The following is a 21,983-nucleotide window of genomic DNA, read 5'->3' as shown; positions in this document are numbered from 1 at the left end:
CAAAAAAAAAAGGGGGGACGAATATTGTAATATTAACATGTACTGGGTGCATCACAAGTGAAATCTACCAAATAATTACCTTGTCTTTCGGCTTCTATTGACATGTGCCTTTTGTAATCTTTGAGTAGTGCTGTCGGAGATGCCTGCAACAGAGGAAAAGGTGATTGAAGGAGGTTGCCATAATCTACTCTACTAGGTGCACCACAATGAAAATCTGCTAAATTATTACCTTGTCTTTCTGCTTCTACTCACACGTGCCTGTTCAAATTCATGTGTAGCAGGGTCTAAGATGCCTGCAAAAGAAGAAAAAATGGTTAACGTACCTGATCGTTTCAATGTCTCAGATGCACCACAAGGAAAAAATAGCAAATAATAACCAACTCTTTTAGCTGCTATTCTGGTCTGCCTGTCCTCATCTATGACCAGTACTATCTGAGATGCCTTCAACAAAAGAAAAGATGGTTAACAGTTGATTACAGCATGTTGTCATATTATAATGTGCCAGGTGACCCAGATGGGGGCCCTACCAAATAATTACCTGGTCCTTATGCTTCTGCGCATGTCGGCCCATTCAAATCTACAACTTGCTTGGTCCGACAAACCTGTATTGAAAGCAAAGTTTTGGATCATGAACGTGATTTATCTAGAGACCCTTAATCCCACCTGGAACGTCTACAGATTTACCTGGTCTTCCTTGGTACTCACACCTGCCCGTTCAAATCCAAATGTTGACTGTCTGTAATTGGGAAGAAGATATTTAGCATAGGTTATAGGAGTTACAAAAACATTATACATGACAGTTCCAGAGCAACCTGGGGTTTCAGTTTATATGAACTCTGGTTCCATATTATCATCCGTTTAGAAATCTACATCATGTGTTAGACCTTCGATGCATTCGTTTATGGCAACTGTAGGAAAATCCCACTGTTGGCATGGTTACCCCCACTTTTTGCCTAGTGTTGATGCCAACTTTGAAAGTGTGCTGGGACCCTGCTAACCATGCCCCAGCACCAGTGTTCTTTCCCTAAAACTGTACCTTTGTTCCCACAATTGACAACGCCCTGGCACACAGTTAAGTCCCTTGTAAAAGGTACCCATGGAACCAAGGGCCCAGTGGCTAGGGAAGGTCACCCTAGGGACCCCTCACTCAGCACATGTACACTTCCTTGCAGCTTGTGTGTGCTGGTGGGGAGAAAAAGGCTATGTGAACATGACACCCCTCTCAGGGTGCCATGCCTACAAACCACTGCCTGTGGCATAGGTAAGGCACCCCTCTAGCAGGTCTTACAGCCCTAAGGTAGGGTGCACTATACCACAGGTGAGGGCATAGCTGCATGATCAATATGTCCCTATAGTGTCTAAGTCCATTCTTTGTGCACTCTGTGGTCAGAAACAAAGCCTATCCTGGGTGGAGGTGCTTCACCTCCACCCAGTCTCTGGCTATGGCCTCGCGTTACACTACCACAAATTGAGCATTAGTATTTGCTATTATTGCCTCTGTCAAGCCTCTGAGGAACCCCTGGACTCTGTGCACACTATATTTCACTTTGATATAGTATATACAGAGCCAGCTTCCTACAGCAACCAATGCAATAAAAAGCCCATCTTTTTTAACCTGTTATTTAAAAAAACATAATTTTCGAGGTGATTCTGTAATTCTCAGTGTTAGTAGTTTTGTGCTATAATTGAGCACCCTGTTTCCACCCACAGCATAGAATGTTATCTAGCTTCCCATGCGGGACTCATCCCAAAAACAGTGTCATTAAACCCAGCATTTATAGACATATGGCGCAAAATTGTGATCTTTAAGGTGCAGCTCGTTTCTGCCTGCATTAGAGTGAAAGACCAGAGTTATTAAAGGCTAGTTTTTAAAACACTAAGGGCTCTTGGGATGGGAAACCTGCTGCAGTATGTTGGCCGTCTGCACCATCTGATTCCCCAAAAGTTTGGCAAACATTTCAGCAGATACAGCATTTGCCATTTTCCCAAAAGGTTCCGTGTAGTTTTGAGACTAATTGCTGTAAGGGCGGGGCAGGCGACAACTGTTCTAAAAGTAAGGCTATGCCATAATATGTAAGTAAAGTTACTAAAAGTTTTTTTTATATAGCTTTTGAAATTAAACATGTAGACCCTCACTGTATCAATAACCACAAATCGTAAATGTGTGATTGCTCCGAAAAGGCAAAGTAACAGCTCCCATTGTTGTTTCAAAAAAATGTGCTTGTATTGACCAGAGCAGTTTTGCCATCAGCACTAGTGTCAGGAGCCGCCCCTTCTTTACACTGAGTGTGCACTCAGGAGTTATCGGAGTCCACCACATAAAAATACCATGAGCCACCAAAGTTGTACACCTGTTGGCGCAGACCTACATTTTTACTCGTCTCTACATAAAGATATGCACCTATACATATATACATGTACCTACATGTATAGGTATATAGGTCTGCACCTACATTCCTAAACGGGTACGTTTATCAGTACTGAGTATAGTTAGTTAGCTGGTGACACCAGAAGGATGCAACGTTACAGATTCTTGAATTACATTTTGATTCTTGTTCAAATTAAACATACTAATCTTATTTTGCATGTATATGTAAATAAATCGTTTGATGATGTTGCTTATAATGTCAATCCCTGTTTCAGACCGTTACACTGTGCTTCATTTACATTTTTGTCTGAAATAATAATCTGGAGACATTTCACTGTTCTCTGAGTGGCAAATAGTTGTTCTCTTTCCCTGTTGGATTCTTTTTTATTTTTCCCTCCTGTAACTGGGCGACCATCGCCGCGGTTACGAACTGCAACCTGGAGCCGGCGGAACAGTACCCCGGGGGCACCCTCTGGGGAATCGCCGACCCGGAAGTGTTTTCCAATCCGGATATCTGGGTCATCGACGCGGCGAATGAAAAAGAGGAGACACCGGAGAGAGAACTCTCTCTCGAACCAGAAGACGAAACGCGGAGCGAGACGGAGGAAGCGCGGAGGACGGAGCCGGAAGAAGGAACTGAAACCAAGTCGAAGGAAGACGGTCGTGAGGACACGGGAGAAGGAAACCAACCTCATCGGGAAGCCTCGAGGAAGATCCAGAGACCCCCACGGAGTTCGACGGGAGACACAACCAACGCCGCCACGTCCCTGGAGGGCCGTGGCTAGCACGGGTACGATAGTGCCTCAGGGTAATTCTCTTACCCAAGTGGATTTGGGGCAGGAGCGAGAAGGGAATGCAGGAGAGGGACTGGGAGGAAGGGATTAAAAAAAAGGGAAGGTTTCAGTGCATATTTACCTAACTTCACGAGGAGGGGTCGGTGAAGACAACCACCCTCCTATAAAAACAAGAGAGTGTCTTGTATTTAAGAATAAGTTCACGGGGAAATTGTGGTGCACTCCAAAGTTTATCCCTCTCACATCCCTGCACACCCCTACCCTCGCACACCTGCCTACTAACCCTCAGGAAATCAGTAGCCCCAAATACCCACACCTACCTGTTCTTTCTATTCTCTTTGGGGAACTGACCAACATCATCCGGGGACCCGAGGGGTCCAGTATCGCCCTGAAGACAATCCACTCTTGATCACAGCGACCAAGGAGGAAGCCCTGAAAGCAAAAGACCATATATATAATTACTGGTGATGAAGACGACGGGAAAGCTCCAGGACATTACCTAAGGAGGAAAACAACATCTAAAAGTTATTGATACAATTAAACCTTATCACAAAGACAATAAAGGAAACGTACAACAGTGCCTGGTGTATTAAGAGTCATTTACGACCACCACCCAATACGCAAAGGGAACCCATTACACCTCCCCACAGAGCTTAATTTGTGCTTGTTGTCCCAGCTCCCTCCCCCTTTCCTCCCTACAGTGCTTAATTTGTGCTGGTTGTTTCCGGTGCTGGGCACCGTCACTTATTTTTGAGGGCACTGAGGGGGTGGGAGCAATGCTGAGGAGCCTGGGCGTAGCCAAGTGTGGGGAGACAGCCCAACAAACTCACGTACACTGTGCAAGCCCTGATCTGAGTACCTCGTGCACCCGACCACAGTGACTTTCACGGGCATGATCGCATGCTTGTGACCCGGTTGAAATATGTAAAAGCTCTACGGAGAAAGCCAATGAAACGTCACCCCCCCACTGAGGGACTGCAGGCGGAGGCCATCACCGACTCCCTGTGAAGGAGGAGTGCACAGCAGACCACCAGAACTTGAGAGCCACTCTGCGCCTTGGGCAGAACCGCCCTGTATATCGTCTAACCACTGCTGCATTCAGTTTGGACTCCGTGATGCTGAGTGCCATAGTTTTCACAAAAACAGCTGGGAGGCCGATAGCGGTGATGCACATTGTCACTGGCACCCTGAGAGTGAAGAAGGAGCATCAGAACAGACTACTGCCTGGCCCCTATGGATCAAAGGCTGACGACTAGACTGCTGCCCAGTGCTTAATTTGTGCTTGTTGCTCCAGCACTTATTTTTTAGGGCCAGGGCTTATTCTTATGCCACAAGCATTTGCTGCAAGCAAAAGACACACTTGGAAAAGACGGAAGAAGGAAAAAACAAAAATGCGTCATAAAGGGAGAAAGTAGAAAGCTGCAGGAGTGAGCTGAAGGGGCAGGGGGATGGCCGTAAATGGATTGAAGAGGCCCGAGATGGCTTCAGGTTTACGCTGCCTCAGTATTCACTGCTGGCAGATTTAATTAAAGCAGCCTCGTGTTTATGAGGAGGGCTTTGAGCACCAGCACGTTTTTATTTACTTACATGCCTATTTGGAAGAGACGTGGGGACTTCCGACCAGAGACCGACTGCTTTTACCAATCTGCTCAGCACGCTTAAAAAGACACAATTGCAGCAGCCGCATGTTTAAGTGGAGGGCTTTGGGCACCAGCACGTTTACTTTTAAAGGTTGAGCAGTGTAGACAACACGGTCACTGCAGAGGAGATGCCTGCAGCGCCACTGTGGCCATTCAATCACACGTACCTGATTTCTTTTGGGACCCTCGTTATGCAGTGATTTCTCCTCGGGTGGCTGCACCTCCGTTCGTTGTCCTGCTCTGCCGCTAAGAGAGTGACCGTGTTTTCGCGCTGTTTCTTTTTTAAAACGCAGCGCTGACGTATGGTTTCACTCTTCCGTGTGATGCAGGCAGTGACGTGCGCGCTTCACAAAGAGGCCTGTGCGGTGGGGGAAGGAAGGGTGCCCGTGCGCACGCCTTACAGGTAACATTGTTCATAAGTCTCCTTCAACAGGGTGATTTCAATCTCAAGGACACCTTTTTCAGCACCCCTGTTTATCTTGCCTATTAACAGTACTTTTGCTGTGAATGGGCAACACTACCAGTTCCAGGTACTTCCTTTTCGTGTGATCATCGCCCCAGGGTTGTTTACAAAGTGCCTAGTAGTGGTGGCTGTAGGTTTGCGAAGGGTGGTATTAAGGTCTTCCCCTACTTAAATGATTGGCTCATCAAGTGCAGCTGCAATCTGCAGTGTCTAGTGCACACACCCAAGTAGCAATGTCCTTGCTCCACACCCTGGGCTTCTCCATAAATGCTACCAAGTCCCACTGGCACCATTCTCGAATCCAACCCTTCCTAGAGTCCATATTGGATGCAGTCACATGGAAATCGTATCCCAATCAGCAGTGAAAGACTTTCAGCGCCAGCTTCCTCTTTTTCAGCCCAGTCTTTCTCTTTTTCAGCCCAGTCTTTCTCTATTTCAGCCCAGTCTTTCTCTTTTTCAGCCCAGTCTTTCTCTTTTTCAGCCCAGTCTTTCTCTTTTTCAGCCCAGTCTTTCTCTTTTTCAGCCCAGTCTTTCTCTTTTTCAGCCCAGTCTTTCTCTTTTTCAGCCCAGTCTTTCTCTTTTTCAGCCCAGTCTTCCTTTATTTCAGTCCAATCTTCAGCTCACAGTGCGCACTGTCATGCATCTTCTAGGAATGATGTCCTCCTGCATCACCATTGTTCCTTACACACAGGGAGGGAGGTGGTCACTGAGAAGATATAGGGCCTGATTACAACTTTGGAGGAAGGTGTTAATCCGTCCCAAAAGTGACAGATATACCACCAACCGTATTACGAGTCCATTATATCCTATGGAACTTGTAATACGGCTGGTGGAATATCCGTCACTTTTGGGACGGATTAACACCTCCTCCAAAGTTGTAATCAGGCCCTTAGTGATGGAATTTGCTGAAGTGCACAGCTCTCTGCAAAGGTGGAACAGTAACAGCTTGTTACATGGTGGGCAGATCCCCTACCGCAAGTGACCATTACCAAATACATCCCTCCCGCGCCTGGGGCGCACAACTTAAAGCATTACTGTACAGTGAATGTGACCCCATCCACAATAGGATTGCCACATCAACTACATGTAGGAAGGCTTTCAGAGTTAAGTGAACGGCTAGTAGTTAAGTCATTGAGGGCAAAGTGGTCCTCTTCAGGACAGATTACATACCCAGACAGCAAAAGCAGGGTGGCACACACTTCCCAAGCTCTATGACATAGCCCAGGGGATTTGGAATTGGGCAATCTGCCATAATATTATTTCCAGGCTTAACATCTCCCTAGGGCAGACAGTGACTTTGCGGACCTGCCCAGCAGGCCTCATCAGCAAGTCCATGAGTGGAAACTCCATCCCCAGGTCCTTAATACATGCTTCCAGCATTGGGGCATCCAACTGTTAGAACTGTTCACCATCCTAAAAGATGCAAAATGGCCAAGCTTCACAGTCAGATACCCACACCTACAGTCCATGGGAATTGCACTATGGGTGAGTTGGTCAGTGAAATTTACCTACAATCGAGCTGCTCACCTCTGTGGTGAGAAAACTTGGGCAAACATCACTCGTCTCATTCTAGTAGTACCAACCTGTACCACACAGTCTTGGTTCTCTTCCTAGACATGTCTGTCAGAAGTCACAGGAGGCTTACCCTCAGGCCAGACCTTCTCCTGCAGAGGCAAGTTGGTTGAGGCATCTGATTCCCAGACAGCTCAACCTTGCGATTTGGCATCCAAGGTCCTAGAATTCAGGGATCTCAACACTCCACAGGAATGTATGTCCATCTTAAAGGAAGGCAGATGACCCACAACACGTGCCGTTATGGTGCAGAATGGAAAATGTTCGTTTCTCACTCCATTTCCAAGGGCCTGGACTCCTTAAAACCAAATGTTCAGGGTACCATGGCCTAATGTTTGCACTTGCAGAAAGCAGGCCTTTCATACACCTCTGTTCACCTACACTTAGCTGCAGGTGTAATCTACATGCAGAACAGGGAGTACACCTTCCTCTTCACAATTCCAGTAATTAAGACTTCGTGGACGGTCTCAAGAAGGGAACATTCCGTAGAGTGCCTCCTCTTCCCTTGTGAAATCTGGGTGTGAGGTTCTCAGCAGGCTCATGGGACCACTATATGAACCTGTGCATTCATGCCCTCTTCAATTCCTTTCCTGGAGGGTTGCCTTTCTTGTGGCCATTACATTGATTAGACAGATTGGTGAACTGCATGCTCTCACCCTACAAGAACCCTTCATCCATAGACACAAGAACAAGGGTAATCTTAGGAACACTTCTATGTTTATCCGTGAGGCGGTATTACACTACTACCTTAACCAAACTTTGGAGCCTTCAGTCTTCTTCCCATAAGCAGATTCTATTGCGGAGAGAGCACTCCACTAATTATCTGAAAAGAGCTCTTATGTACTACATTGACCTGCTAAAAAAAGCAAAGAGGGCTCTACCTGCTCTGTTCAGGGTGCCCTCTACCTACAAAAAAAGATCAGCCATGTCCTTCTTATGAAACATCCCATTAGTGGATATTTGTAAAGCGGCTACCTGGTCAATGCCACACAACTTTACCAATTACTACTGTGTGGACATCTTAGCCTGTCAACAGGCCTTGGTGGGCCAGGTGGTTTAAGAACATTGTTTCAGACCTCTGCATCATCCACATGCTAACCAACACTTCTATGAAGCACCACTTTACACTCTGTGCTATGATGGGTATCTACAGTCACAGGTGCTATGAACATAAAATCTGAATTATCCTGCAGGCATCTGCTTATAATGTGTAATATTGTAGATTTACATCTACGCAACCTCCACCTTGACAGCCTGTGTCTTACGCGGATCTCTTGTTCTATAAGTTTCAATTGTCTTTGCACTTCATGCACCTTATTATGTTCACACTCCATACATGCTCTAACCTACTGTGTGGAAAACATTCAAACTTTGAGTCAGTGCCCATGCATAATGTTCACCAAGAGGAGGAGTCATACCACATCTTGTGACTCAGCAGACTTCTTGGAACAAAAAACTAATTGCAAACTCCGAGCCCAAATCTAGATTACATGAGTATCCTAAATATGTGAATCCAGAGAACTACACGCAATGAACAGTTGCTTATGGGGTATCTACCATTTTCCATGTATATATGTATGTATGTATATATGTGTGGATGTGTTTATACATACATATACCTGACAGGCCAAGCGTTTAAAAAAATTAAAAAAACCCGATGGAGAAGACATTAAGACCAAACTGAGGTCATTGGAATTGTGAAGAGTGAGCAGGTAAAGTCCTGGGAAAGATGACCAATTATGAAATATCTAAAAGTAGGGTACATACCGCAAGGCCTAAGAATCTTAGCCCGATCTACAAAAATCTGTTTTCACTAATAATGAGAGTGGGCGGAAAGCAACATTGAAGCTTCTATGTGCTTGATGGAGATTATAGTCAAATATGTAGAAATTGACCGCATGAAGTTACAGTCCAAAATTGACTTATTGAACACCGAGATCAATGCATATGGGCAACAGGAAGTGGTACAAAAGTACAACGACCAAATGACTATCAGATTGGAAAAAAACGAAGACACAATCAAAGCTAGGAAAGCGCAAACGTTTCTTCATGATCAGGTGGATTACGAACAGTGGCAAATTTGTACTTTTGCCAAACGTTTTAGGAGACAAAAATTGACAGAGAGCAACAGAGGAGTCTAAGAGAACAAGATGAGTGAAACTGGCTCTGAGCCTATGTCAGAAATAGAGACTAACTCGGAGAATGGAAGAGCGGGATGTAGAGGCTTAGGCAGTGCAAGATCCCCTTCAGTGGTAGGTGAACTGTATTTTTAAGGGTGGCCGCATACAGTCTTTGCAGCCAAGAACACAGAAATTTTGGCTAGACAAAAGAGGAACTAGAAAAGGCAACTGCGCAGGAAGCACCATGAGAAAGCCAAAAACACACAAACAAACAACATGGAAGAAAAAGTAAATGTGTAAATAGCTATGACAGTAGTCGACTTGTAAGGCTGGATCTGAATAACAAAAGGAAGGTGATCCTGTCCTTGGGATTGACCTATTGCCTGGAAAGTGAATTGAACTACTGACAAACTTGTATTGACTTTTTTAAGTATGTCAGAAAAATGAAATGGGCTAAGTTTCATTTGCAGATAACAAAGAAGACCTCTCCGATGGTAGAAGCAGGAGCCAAAGAGAACTCAATGTATCTGACTTATAATTGATGAAGAAACTCTGGGAATTAGAGAATGAAACTTGGCATGTCTAAAACGGTGACAGAACAACCAATTGTTGTTATTATGCTGATACAGTCCAGGCAATACTGTGATTTCCAAGATCAACATTACAAATAAAGAACCAACTGAGAATATATGGACTTGTTGGTGTGAATCAATATTTGGGCTGCTCGGAGGGTTGTTTTGGAACAATATATTGAGTCCATGTATTTGGATGTCTATGGAGTATAAGAGTACACCATTTAAGATGGCTTCAAGGTTCATACCTGCCACCCCAGAGATGCAATTAGTACATTCAATGAATGTGTCATAGAGGATGTGAGGACTGTGCTCCCGCAGAACCAGAATGAAGGAAGTCCAGCTCAATCCTCTTCAGAGAAATTACCATACTCTAATCAAGAAATTACATTTAGAAAAAAAGTTGTGATCCTCATTTCTCACTCGGGTGGCAACCCAGTGCTGTGGGAACTAAATATGTACATCATTGAAGCCTATCTGCAATTGAATGATTCAAGTTGCTATGCTTGATTGACCAAGTAACATGGTAGAAAGTCAGGACTCAGTATCGTGCAGAAGTAATTGAGTGGAGAAATGAAGGACTACTAAATCAACATGAGTATCTCTTTCTGGGAAGGATCATCCAAGAATGTCAATATTATAACTGTTACCCAAAATCCACAAGAACCCTGTGAAACCACCAGGGAGGGCTATTATTTAGGCAGTTGACAGCTTATTTGAAAATACATCAAACTATGTGAACCATTTTCTACAAGACCATGTACACAATTTGCCTCATTTGTAAAAGACGTCAGTGATTTTCTTAAGTGGGTGTACGACATACCTTGGAAAGATCAAAACATCTTAATGACCCTTAACGTTACATCTTTATATACTAGCATCCAGCATGAAATTGGCCTGAGAGCCGTGAAACATTTTCTAAAGAGCAGACCTCTGACTCTTTACACACAGACAGTCATGTGGTTGAAATGACTAAATGGTGCTTTAACAACAACTTTTTTTCTTTTCAACAAGGAGTGGTGCAGACAGGTGTGTGAGATGGTGATGGGCACCTGGTTTTTCGTCAGCTATCCTTGTTTGCATCAGGGCTGGTGGGAGGAACAGGTGCTCATCAGTGACTACGGTGCACTGTTTGGGGGAAAAGGTTGTATGCTGGCTCAGATTTATCAACAATATATTTGTCATTTGGAATGGGACTATATAGTCAGTGAAGAATTTCATTGAGGTTTTTAATTGTAATGACTTAAATTAGCATTTCACAAAACATTAGTGAGAAAAGTTTTATTGTATGATGGCTCAGATTTATCAACAATTTATTTGTCATTAGGAATGGGACCCATTTCCAGGTAAAGTACAGTACCCTTAGGTCAAATAGATTATTCAGGCTACACGACTTGCAGGTCTAGTAACATGTTTTTTTTTTTTTTTAGGCCTGTACAGGTCTATGTGGAGAATGGTAAACTGGAGTCTAGATTCATCAGAAAACCCCAAATAGGTCATTTCATGTTGCTGCCGTGAATTTTCATCCCAAACACACGATACATAACATCCGCTATGAAGAATTATTACGGGTGAAAAGGAATAGCAGCATTAGCTGTGAATGGGAGATTAGCAAAGGGAAAGTAGTAGAGCGGCACAGAGGCTACTCCAGAGACCTAATGACAGAGCAGTTACTAAAGTGGAGTCAGTCAGTCTTGAGTCCCTACTTTTCTCAAAGGGAAGGCAGAGGAAGGAAAGCTCCTCGTTAAGAAAGATTACCATCTGTAGCACACAACAGAATAAATTGAAGGTAATCCAGAGAAAACATTAGCATCTGGTGAAGGCCGATCCGGTACTAGGTCCAACTTTACCCAATTCCCCACAGATCACCTTTCCATAGAGCACACTCAGTGAGTGATTCGCTTTTGCAGAGTAGTCCTGAAGTGTAGATGATTGCAAATTGGTTACGGCAGGGAAAGGGCTTCTGCAGATGTCATAGGTGTAAAGTCAGCGATTTCGGACTGGGTGTAGATGAGATCACAACAAAAATTCTTCAGGAAACCCATTGCAATCATTGGACCTTATTGCAGAATAGAATTTGCAGTTTATGTGCTGCAGTGTGAATGTGGCCTACGATACGTAGGCAACACAAAACCTCTGATTCACAAAAGAGTGTTGCAGCGAATAAGGGCAGAAAAACAATTGCTCCTATCCAGTGGCAGGACGTGCATTTGAGTTGCACAAAAATGATGTAAGCTGTTTGAATTATTTTGTAATTGAAGCAGTTCCATCACAGACAAAAGGAGGGGGTCAAGAGCTGAAATTGAGACAAATGGAGAGTAGGTATAGTGTTAGCAAGTCACTGAAGGTTCTCGACATGGAAGAGGAACTCTACACATTTTTATGATAGATCATGCCAGCAAGTACAGTTCTCTAAGCATGATTAGTTATTGGTCTTACGTGGGATAGGAAGGTAACAATCAGTAGTAACAGAGTTCTTAGAACAGAAGGACGTTATAGCCTTCAGACCAGTTCATTATGAACTTGAATATAGGGTTGATGGGAAGCATGTTAGTTTTATATGTGCTTATGTAGACATGAAATATGAGACTTTGATTAATAATGGCCGGAGCTGTTAGTAGGGATGTCAGAAGAAACACATTGGTTATGACATTTTATCATTTGTTTTAATTTGAGGAGAAAATTATTGCTTCACATTCCCATTGATGAATAGAGTCCTGATGACACTTGTTGGGTCTGATATGAAGTAATGTTTGGATGTTCAACATTATGCAAGGTGCTTGTTCGCAACAGATTTAGGCCCTCATTTTGAATTTGGCAGGATATCCCACCGCCACCGGGGTATCCCGCCAGGAAATCCCTGGTAGAAGTGGGATTATTATCCCACCGGCGGTCTATGCTCTACCACCGGGTCGAAGGTGTCTACCTTCGGCCCGGCGGTCGATTCAGGCCTGGCGGTGGGTAGTAGTGAACTGGCTGCTTTGCACCCAGTTCACTACTGTCATCATGATCTGCACTGCCATGCCGTCGGCGGTAATAATCGCCACCGCCATGTTTAAAATGAGGGCCTAAGTGTCTCTCTTGGGCTGCATGTGGGAAAGTTAAATAAGAAAATTAATGTGCAATCTCCCCTAATATGTAGGATAACTGGAATTAAGTCTGAGTATGGTCCTGAGAGTTGGTGTTTGATGAATGTGCAACAGCATTTTGTGATGTTGTAGTCAAGCAGTAGCCCACTAGGTACTGATTGTGTATTCCTCTGTCACACATTTTAATGACTACAGTATTGCTGGAAAAACATTGCAAAATCGTAAACGTTGCAGAAATAACTGAAGTGGTTATTGCACATGTAATAATGGAGTATATTTCATCTCTGCCAATGCACTATATTTATTGTTAGAATTTCTATACTTAGTTTGGACTTGAACCAATAGCCTCACTAAAAGAATCATGACTGGATTATTTGCAGATATTGGGGAAGCAACTAATATGAATTGTGAAGGTCCTTGCTACCAGCTCCTCGATGTTTCTTTCATTCTTTCATTTTTTTTTTCATTTATGCACAGCTGACTTCCAAGGCCAAAAAGATTGTTTAAATGCCAGATCTCATCATTTTGATGGACACTCCATGAACAAATGATTTACGTTTATGTTGCAGGAACCAAGAAGTCTGTTTTTCATGTTGTTTATGTTGTCAATCATGTGGGTGGTTTAGAAGGATTGAGTAATGGCGCTGCATGTTGTGTGATGAACACCAGTGTTGTGGCTGAAACACAATATGGCGGATTATCAGCAGTCATTTGAAGCGGTCTGCACCAGGCTCTTTTGTGGAAACGACAAAAAACACACACACACACACACACACACTCTCTCTCTTTTTGTTTTTCTCTCTCCCCCCCAATTCATTTTTCCATTGGGATTTTGAACAGCGGTAGCACCCAAACCACTGGAGAAAATTACACCAAATTTAGCAGAAAAGTAGCTCTTGGTTACGAAGGAGCAATTTTTGTTATTCAAAAAAAGAAAAAAAAAAAAAAAAGGAAGAAAGCGCGGTTTCCGGTGTGTCATAATACTTAAGCCCCTTGGTGGGCCAAGTCCCGGGGGCATTTTTCTCCACCTCCCAGGGGCTTTTATTATATGTACAGGGGTGCGTGCAGGGAAGACAGATGAAAACATTGTTCCAGCAAGCTGGGAGCTGCTATTTAAAAGCACCTCTTTGCTTGCTGGAGCAATGCCAGCTCACGCAAGATGCAGGAGCTGGCTGGGACTGCAGTAGAGGCCTTGAGGCTCCCCCCGTGCTCCTAGATAGCCCGTAAAAGGCAAAAACAAACAAACCAAAAAAAAACTATAGCCTTAATGGTCAATGTCTCAGACCTTCACACTGGAAATTAAGGGTTCTACTCCAGGCGTGTCCGTGATCATTTCCCTCCTTAATCCTTTTTTCTTTACCTTCAAATGTTTACGGCTCATACTGAAAGGTGACCCTTTTTAATTGACAAATACATTTTTCTTTTCAATTTGTCTGGAAATATCTCATTCTATGTATATCATCCATCAAAGCCTAAAAATCGGTCTCTCTCCCTCACAATCTCTTTTATATTCTTTCTCCCACTCAGACACCCACTCAGACCCTTACGCACCCACTCACACACCCAGGCAGACCCTCATGCACTCGCACACAGACCCGCGCAGACCCTCAAGCACCCACTCACAGACCCACTGAAACTCTCACACACCCACTCACAGACCTACTGACACCCTCATGCACCCTCTCACAGACCTGCCCACACACTTAAACACTGATGCCCGCACTTTCACACCCAGACAGACTCTCACCGCCACTCTGATCCCCAGATACTCCCTCTCACACCCAAAGAGGCAGTCTGTGAAGCCCCCGCCGTGCACTACCAAAAGGTTGTGCTCAGTGTAGGGTTGGGCAGTTAGGTTGGTTAGCTGCAGGATCTGGCTGCAGGCCAGGCCTTGCGGTCAACCCCTGTTGCGCACTGGCAAAGGTGTACAGTGCAAGGTTGGGTGCTTATAAGGAGTTGGCCTCAGGGCCTGGCTGCAGGCCAGGCCCTCTGGCCAACCACCACCATGCAAGTGCGTAGCAATGGTTGGATTAATGTATAGTAATGAAAATTGCTATATGTTAAAAAAAAACATAGAAATTCACTTAAAAACTAAAGGTTAAAGGGATGTTATAGTTAGGCTCACATTTTAAACTTAAGAAACCATAGAAATTCACCAGTTATAGTTAGTTATCTCATGTAACTATAACTTGTGCCCTAAGGTAACTGTAATTCGTGCCCTCACCCATGCGCTGCTAATTACCCCACAAATTACAGCACTCGGGGCATCTCTGATAACATCATTGATAATATCAATGTAATATTTGCAGTAACATTTTTGGTGAACAAACTGTGCATGGCAGGGGAGCGAGTTACAGTTACCTTAGGGCACAAATTATAGTTACTTGAGATAACTCTACTTGTGAATTTCGAATTCTCCCAAGGCGTCAGACTGAATCCTGAAGATTTTTTGTGAGCAATATCCCTGCATGGTAGTAGGCAGCGTCTATCAGCTCCTCGTCTGTTGTCAGCCACATTGGAAATGATGTCCCTGTACCCATATAGGCACCACCCAGGTGTGCCAACGTCAGTTCTTTTCTTTCCGCATCAGACAGAAGAGCCACCCCTCAGCCGGTTTTTTTATTGAACTTTTTTTACTTTTAATCCTTATGTGTTGAGCATGTCATGCGGATCCTGTAAGAGGCAGATATTGCTGACTTATCTACACCTCGTCTGATTGTTGTGTTTGGAGCCACAACACAAAATTGTGCTCCGAGTGCCAGGCCATGCACCCAAAGGCTTTGAGAGAGCAGTCCCTAAAGCTGATGGCGGCCGGGTACGTGACTCCACGGAGGTAAAGGTCCCAGTCGAGGGGAAGGTCCCAGGACCGGTCGCGGAGCTCAAAGTCATTGTCGTCCCTCTCTAAGCACTCGGGATGATCCAGTAAGGCAAGGCACTTGGAGAAGAGCAAGAAATCAAAGTGCCCTTCAGCTTCTCCTAGTCCGTCAGCCAACGCAACGAGGGAGCATCGGTATTCTAGGCCTCATTCTTCGGAACCTAAGCCTGGTCTGGCTCCTCGCCTCCTTGACTTTCCTGGAGCCAGAGCAACCCCTGGCCAGCTGTAACAGTTCAGTGAGGCCATGCGACTCATTTTTGGGCAGTCTGACCTCATCACGCAGTTGGAGGGAGCACCATCTGGTCCTGCGCCGGCAGCTTCGCCCTCAGCTCTGATGGGTCCGTGAGGATCCAGTCCTGGATGCAGACCACCATTCAAACCATCTCGACCTTCCCAGGCACCAGTCCCGATGACACTCCCGGTGGCACCATCCCCATTGTCAATCCAGACTCCGACAGAGCCGGATTGGCGTCACCGTACACTGGCAGGAGTGTTGCCTCCTAGATCAGAGCTTGACAACTTTTCTGCTGAGGTAGGCCTCGGGTAAGACTGGGAAGGTCACTGGACCATTTAGAGTACTAGCCGTATAAGAAGGAAATAGACTGGCGTTAGGATTTGAGTGAAGCCAGTGGACTGGACACATCTCCAGATACTGGTATGCTATCTTTCCTACCGTGGCTACAGAGCAGGGAGTTTCTTAAGCAATGGTGGTGAGGAGGGCGTCTGAGGTCCTGGACCTTCAGCTACCCTTGGTGGCAGTCAAGACTAATCTCTTGACAGAGAGTGCTGCAACAGGGAGCTTCCACATCTGAACCCCTGCTCCCATTCAGTGATGCCCTCATGGATGTCCTTTTGGTACCTGGTCCAAACCCAGCACAGGGGGCTCCTTTGAAGGGGACGATTGCCCGCCTCTATCGCCCCAGGACCATAACTTCCTCTCCCAACACCCTGCCCCTGAGAGCTTGGTGATCCAAGCCTCTACTTCTCATGGAGTGTTCCTTACTGCTCCATTGGGTAGGGAGTCCAGACTAATTTGGGAAGATGTTTTCTTCCACCAGCCTGGTGTTGCAGTCTGTGAAAACTGCATTCCTTTTGGACTGTTGTTCCCACACTCTGTGGGACACGGTTGTGCAAGTGCTGCCACAGGTCCTGGAGGAGGCCCTGGCTGTACTACGGCTGTTGCAGATGGGAGGGACTTAGCAAAGTTCACAATTTGTTGCAGACTTGACACGACCAACTTGTTATGCAAAGCGGTTTCTACAACAGGGGCTCTGAACGGCCATGCCTGGCTGAGGACACCTTGCTTTTTCAGGGGATGTTTAAGCTTCTCTAATGGACATCCCCTTCGATTGCACCCATGTCTTCGGAGACCAGGTAGATTCGGCGCTCAAGCACTTCAAGGATTCTCGTGCTGCGGTCAGATCCTTGGGCCTTGCGACGGCCCTTGTCCCCTCCTTCCAACCCAATCTGCCTCTTGCTCCTTTCTTAACTACGGAAGGGGCTTCCAGCCATGTCAATTCCCCACATCCATCACGCCGCACAGGCTTCCCAGCCTGTGCGTGGATGAGGGCACAGTACCCACTGACCTCGTGGGTCAGGTAGTCAGTGGTCTGGTCAGTCTGCTGCCCCGTTCCCCCAAATCTGCAGCAGCCTCTAACTCTCCTAGTCTTTGTCTTCACCATCAGGGGCACCGAGATTTTCTATCTCCTGCCCTGGCAGCCCATAACATCGGACAGGTGGGTTTTGAATATTGTCCAAAGGGGCTATTCTCTAACCTCCATGCCACAATCTCAAGACTAGATGATGGAGGATCATCTGCCCCTTCTCCTAGAGGAAGTCTCTGCTCTGTTGCCCCTGGGAGCCATAGAGAGGGTTCCGGTGCCAGAGGGTAGGCTGTGGTTGTTATTCCCGCTACTTTCTGCTTCCCAAAAAGGACATGGATCTTTGGCCTATTTTAGATCTATGAGCCATCAATCTCTTCCTCAAAAAGGAGAAATTCAGAATGCTTACATTAGGTCAGGTCTTGTCTGCCCTGGACCCAGGAGACTGAATGGTAGTGTTGGACTTGCAGGATGCGTATTTCCACGTTCCCTGTCCTGCCTGCCCACAGGCATTACCTGCTGTTCATGGTAGGCCACAAGCACTTTCAGTTCACTGTGCTTCCCTTTGGCCTTACCACTGACCCTTGGTTGTTCACGAAAGTGATGGTGGTGGTTGCAGCTCATCTGTGTAAATTAGGGGTGTCAGTCTTCCCCTATCTCGAAGACTGGCTTTTGAAGACGGGCTTGTCCCAGGCTGTCTCTCACCTCCAGACTACCCCAAACCTCCTCCATTTGCTAGGATTCAGTAGAAATGTGCTGAAGCCACACCTGACTCACTCAGACGCTCCCTTAGATCTGAGCATCTGATCATGGTGCAGTTTCAGGCTTATCCTCCCGAGGGGAGAGTCCAGGATATTCAGGCTATGATAGGGATGTTCAGCCCCTATCCTAGATTTTGGAGAGAAAGACTCTGAGTCTGTTGGGACTCATGACCTTCTGCATCCTGCTGGTGACACATGCCAGATGGCCAATGCAGGTCCTGCATTGGGACCTGAAGTTCCAGTGGGCAGAGGATCAGGAAGATCAGGAGAATCTCTCCAACCGATCTCAGAGGGAACTGCAAAAGATCTGCAGTTGTGGTTAATGAACCGCGATTGGGTCAGAGGCAAATCTCTCTCCCTTTCCCAACCAGATCTGACAGGAGTGATGGATGCTTCAATCCTGAATTGGGGCCTCCATCTGGGAGAGGTGAAGATCAGAGGACTCTGGTCTCCAACTGAATCAGGAATCCATATCAAACTCCTGGAGCTCTGGGCGATCCGACTGACATTAAAAGCCTATCTACCTTCCATCAAGGGGAGGCTAGTTCAGGTCTTCACAAACAACACTACTGCCATGTGGTACTGCAACAAACTGGGCAGGGTGAGGTTGTGGACCCTTTGTCAAGAGGCTCTGGACATGGGTGGAACAGTAGGGCATATCCCTGGTGGTTCAACTCTTGGCAGGCTCTCTGAACACCAGGGCAGACAAACTCAGCCGTCGATGCCTAGCAGTTCACAAATGACATCGCTACCCGGAGGTGGCGCAAGTTTTTTCTTTAGCAGTGGGGAGAGCTTTGGTTAAATCTGTTCACCTTCGCAGAGAATTCACAATGCCAGCAGTTTATGCGCTGGAGTTTCCAAGGTGGTTATCGCTCGGGCACACTTTTCGTCTTGAGTGGAATTCAGTCCTCCGGTATGCCTTTCCGTCCATACCACTCCTGCTGGAGTTCACAAGAAGATCAGGAACAGCCAGGCCCAAGTAATTTTTGTAACTCCGAACTGGGCATGGAGTCTGGTATCCCGAGCTGCTGAGCTTCTCCATGTCCATTGATCCTCCAATCAGACTGCGCCTTTGGAAAGATCTTCTTTGGCAGCAACAAGGGAGGGTTCTTCACCTGAACCTGTCCACTCTCCACCTTCTTGCGTGGAGTTTGAGTGGCTGCAGTTAACAGCTTTTGACCTTCCTTCCGAAGTATGTACAGTCATCTTGGCAGCCAGGCGTCCCTGACCAAAACGGTGTGCGCCTGTTATTGGAAGAAATGTATTGCATGCTGCACAGACAAGTCTGATGATCCCCTATCTCCCTTTGTCGCTGAGGTTTTACTTTTCATTCTTTTCCTTGCCCAACAGGGCTCTACTTTGAGCACTCTTAAGGGCTATCTATCTGCCATTTCTGCTTTCTTGCAGTTGCCTGATCACCCATCCTTGTTAAACATAGATTCCTCAAAGGTTTTATTAATCTCTTCCCTCCTTCTTCATTCATTGTGCCACAGTGTTAATCTTAATTTGGTTTTGACCTTTTTGATCTGTACTGCTTTTGTGCCTCTCCACAATTGTCTCCTTGGGCTTCACATTAAAACAGCCTTCCTTGTGGCAATTACATCTGCCCGCAGAGTGAGTGAGGCTCTGGCCTAATCACCTAAGCCGCCCTAATTCTCTATATATCATGACTAAGTGGTGTTTCGTACTAGGGCCTCTTTTCTGCCAAAAGTGGTCACGTCTTTTCATGTGGCCAATCAATCACCTTGCCTGCCTTGTAAACCCCACATCTTTCTAATGACGAGGAGAGACTTTACCGCCTGCATCCAAAAAGAGCGTTGGTGTTCTACCTTGATCTCAATCCGTGAGTCCTGGGTGTTTTCCTCCACCTTTTCTTGGGGTATGTGGATGCCAAGAAAGGTTGGGCGGTGCAAAAGCGAACCATCGCTCATTGGGTCGTGCTCTGCAACAAGATTTGCCACACACTGACCCAAAAGAAACCTCCTGAAAGCTTGTGAGCTCATTCCACCAGAGCTAAAGCTGCGACCATTGCATTAGCACGCAACATCTGCCAATCAGCAACGTGGGCCTCTTTGCACCTATTTACTAAAAATTACTGACTGGACAGTCAGGTCGTTAGGGATGGCCACTTTGCCCGTTTGATCCTGCAGGACTTTCTCGTTTGAAATTGGTTCGCAGGCCCACCTCATGGAATGATATTGCTTGGGTATCTATTAAGAGGTAAGGAATCAGCAGCTAGACATCTCTATCAGATGGATAAGCTACTTACCTCCGGTAACACCTTATCTGGTAGAGACCCTGTCTAGCTGTAGATTCCTGACCGATCTACCCATCCTCCCTGAATTTTTTTGAGTAGGGGACTTCTATTTCAGGGCCCTAGTTTTGGCACACCAGTGGTCAGGGTTCTTCATGGCTCCGCACTTCTTGCATGGAAAGTTGTGACAAGAAATGTAATCGATGCACCTGGGTGGCACCTATATAGGTACTTCAACGTCATTTTCGGTGCAGCCGACGACCGACGTGGAGCTGATTGATTTCAGAAAATCTTCTGGTTCTAGTCTGACGCCTGGGGAGAATTCAAAGGTAAGGAATTTGCAGCTAGATCTAGTCTCTACCAGATAAGGCATTACTAAAGGTAATTAACTTGTTCTTACAGGTAGGATTGTGCACAAAACAACAAGCATCAACCTCTGAAAGTTATTGTCTATATCTTCACTGTATGGCCTGCTGCTAGAAGTACTTTTCACACCAACATCATCTTCTCCATAGAACATAAACAACTCCGTGACAGCATTTTGCCCAATCTGACACCGGTCTAGTAAACCACTAGCAAGTCGTCCAACCAAAAATGAGAATTCCTAAGTATAGATGCTTTAGTGAGCTTACTTAAACCTGAAAGTCCAAAACACCCTGCTGAACCCCGAACTGAAATTTTTCAATGTATATTGTCACAATAAATTCGTTTCTACAAATAATCTTTAAAGACCACATTGGAGGGTCCTGATTGAGAAAAACCAAAAAGTACATGTTTCTGCACGTGTAGTAAATGGTTCTGGTGGCTAACATTTCATATATGTTGAGTTACTGTTTAACAAAAATGTTGAAAGTGCTATATATGTTTACAGGCTAGCCCAGTTATGTACACTATGTTTTTCTAACACTGATGCAGGTGCATACTGAAAATTAAAAAATGTGCATACATAGTTTTTAATGGAAAGACATGAATTTGATAAACTTTTTCAATACCCTGTCTTTTGCGTATGAATCAGGAACATGCAAGCAGAGATGGACAGAATATGTGCACTACGTAAGCAACTTGAAGATGATATCCAGGCTAACCAGGAACTTCGAAAGATTTTGGAGGAAAAGCTTAAAATGAGCAAAAGTAGGGATGGTATGTGAATAATTATTCTATTGAAGTATATCAGTGAAACACACTTTTTTCTTTCTATATTTGGCTAAGGTCCCAGCAAAGAGTCTTGAAATATTTTTTTTGCATACGCATTCTTAAAATATTATTGCATATATATTTTGCTTTAACTCACGGCTTCTAGGTATTTCTATCAGTCAGTAGACTTGGACCAGCTTTTTACAGTCATGTTGTCCTATAATTAGATTTTCATGAACAAATCCTACAGTTAGTCCATTATGTTGACCCTGAGCAAACCTAATTGATGATTTTTTTTGTACTTACTTGCTACTGGTACCTTATGGTGAGTGCCTTTTATCCAGCCTGCAATTCTACCTTCCCCCACCTGTAGTTTCCAAAACCAGGGGTATATGTAACTTGGGTGGGGGGGGGGTGCATTACTGGATATTCAGAGATGTACCCGGAAAGTACCCTTGGGAATAAGGAATTGGTGAAGAAACACAGAAAACTACTGTGCTTCTTCCAGTAGTTTCTGATTTATGATCAGTTTTACCTGGATGAAATTGACACATACATACAACAAATTGTGTCATTGTAGATAGAGGCAGAGCAGAGGAATTAAATGTTGCACATCTTGCTTGGGACCGTCCAATATTCATGCTTTCTAGGAGGATTTGGTCAATGAAGTTGAAAGTATAGTTGGTAATATACTTGGATTGTAAATACAAAAAAAAGTGTTCCTCAAGAGTACACGGGAT

General features: G+C 45.2%; 1 protein-coding gene across 1 annotated transcript in view; it reads left to right on the top strand.

Moving 5' to 3' along the window:
• Positions 1-21,983, top strand: part of CDK5RAP2 (CDK5 regulatory subunit associated protein 2) — a 687,227-nt gene that overhangs the window by 376,205 nt on the left and 289,039 nt on the right. Inside the window, exon 18 of the mRNA XM_069241280.1 lies at positions 21,125-21,249. Coding sequence (XP_069097381.1) covers positions 21,125-21,249 — 125 coding nt within the window. The remainder of the gene's footprint in view (positions 1-21,124; positions 21,250-21,983) is intronic.

Source organism: Pleurodeles waltl, chromosome 6, assembly GCF_031143425.1.
Source record: "Pleurodeles waltl isolate 20211129_DDA chromosome 6, aPleWal1.hap1.20221129, whole genome shotgun sequence".
NCBI classification, from domain to species: domain Eukaryota; kingdom Metazoa; phylum Chordata; class Amphibia; order Caudata; family Salamandridae; genus Pleurodeles; species Pleurodeles waltl.
The sequence above is the reverse complement of the archived record's forward strand: the minus strand, read 5'-3'. Positions and strand labels throughout refer to the sequence as shown.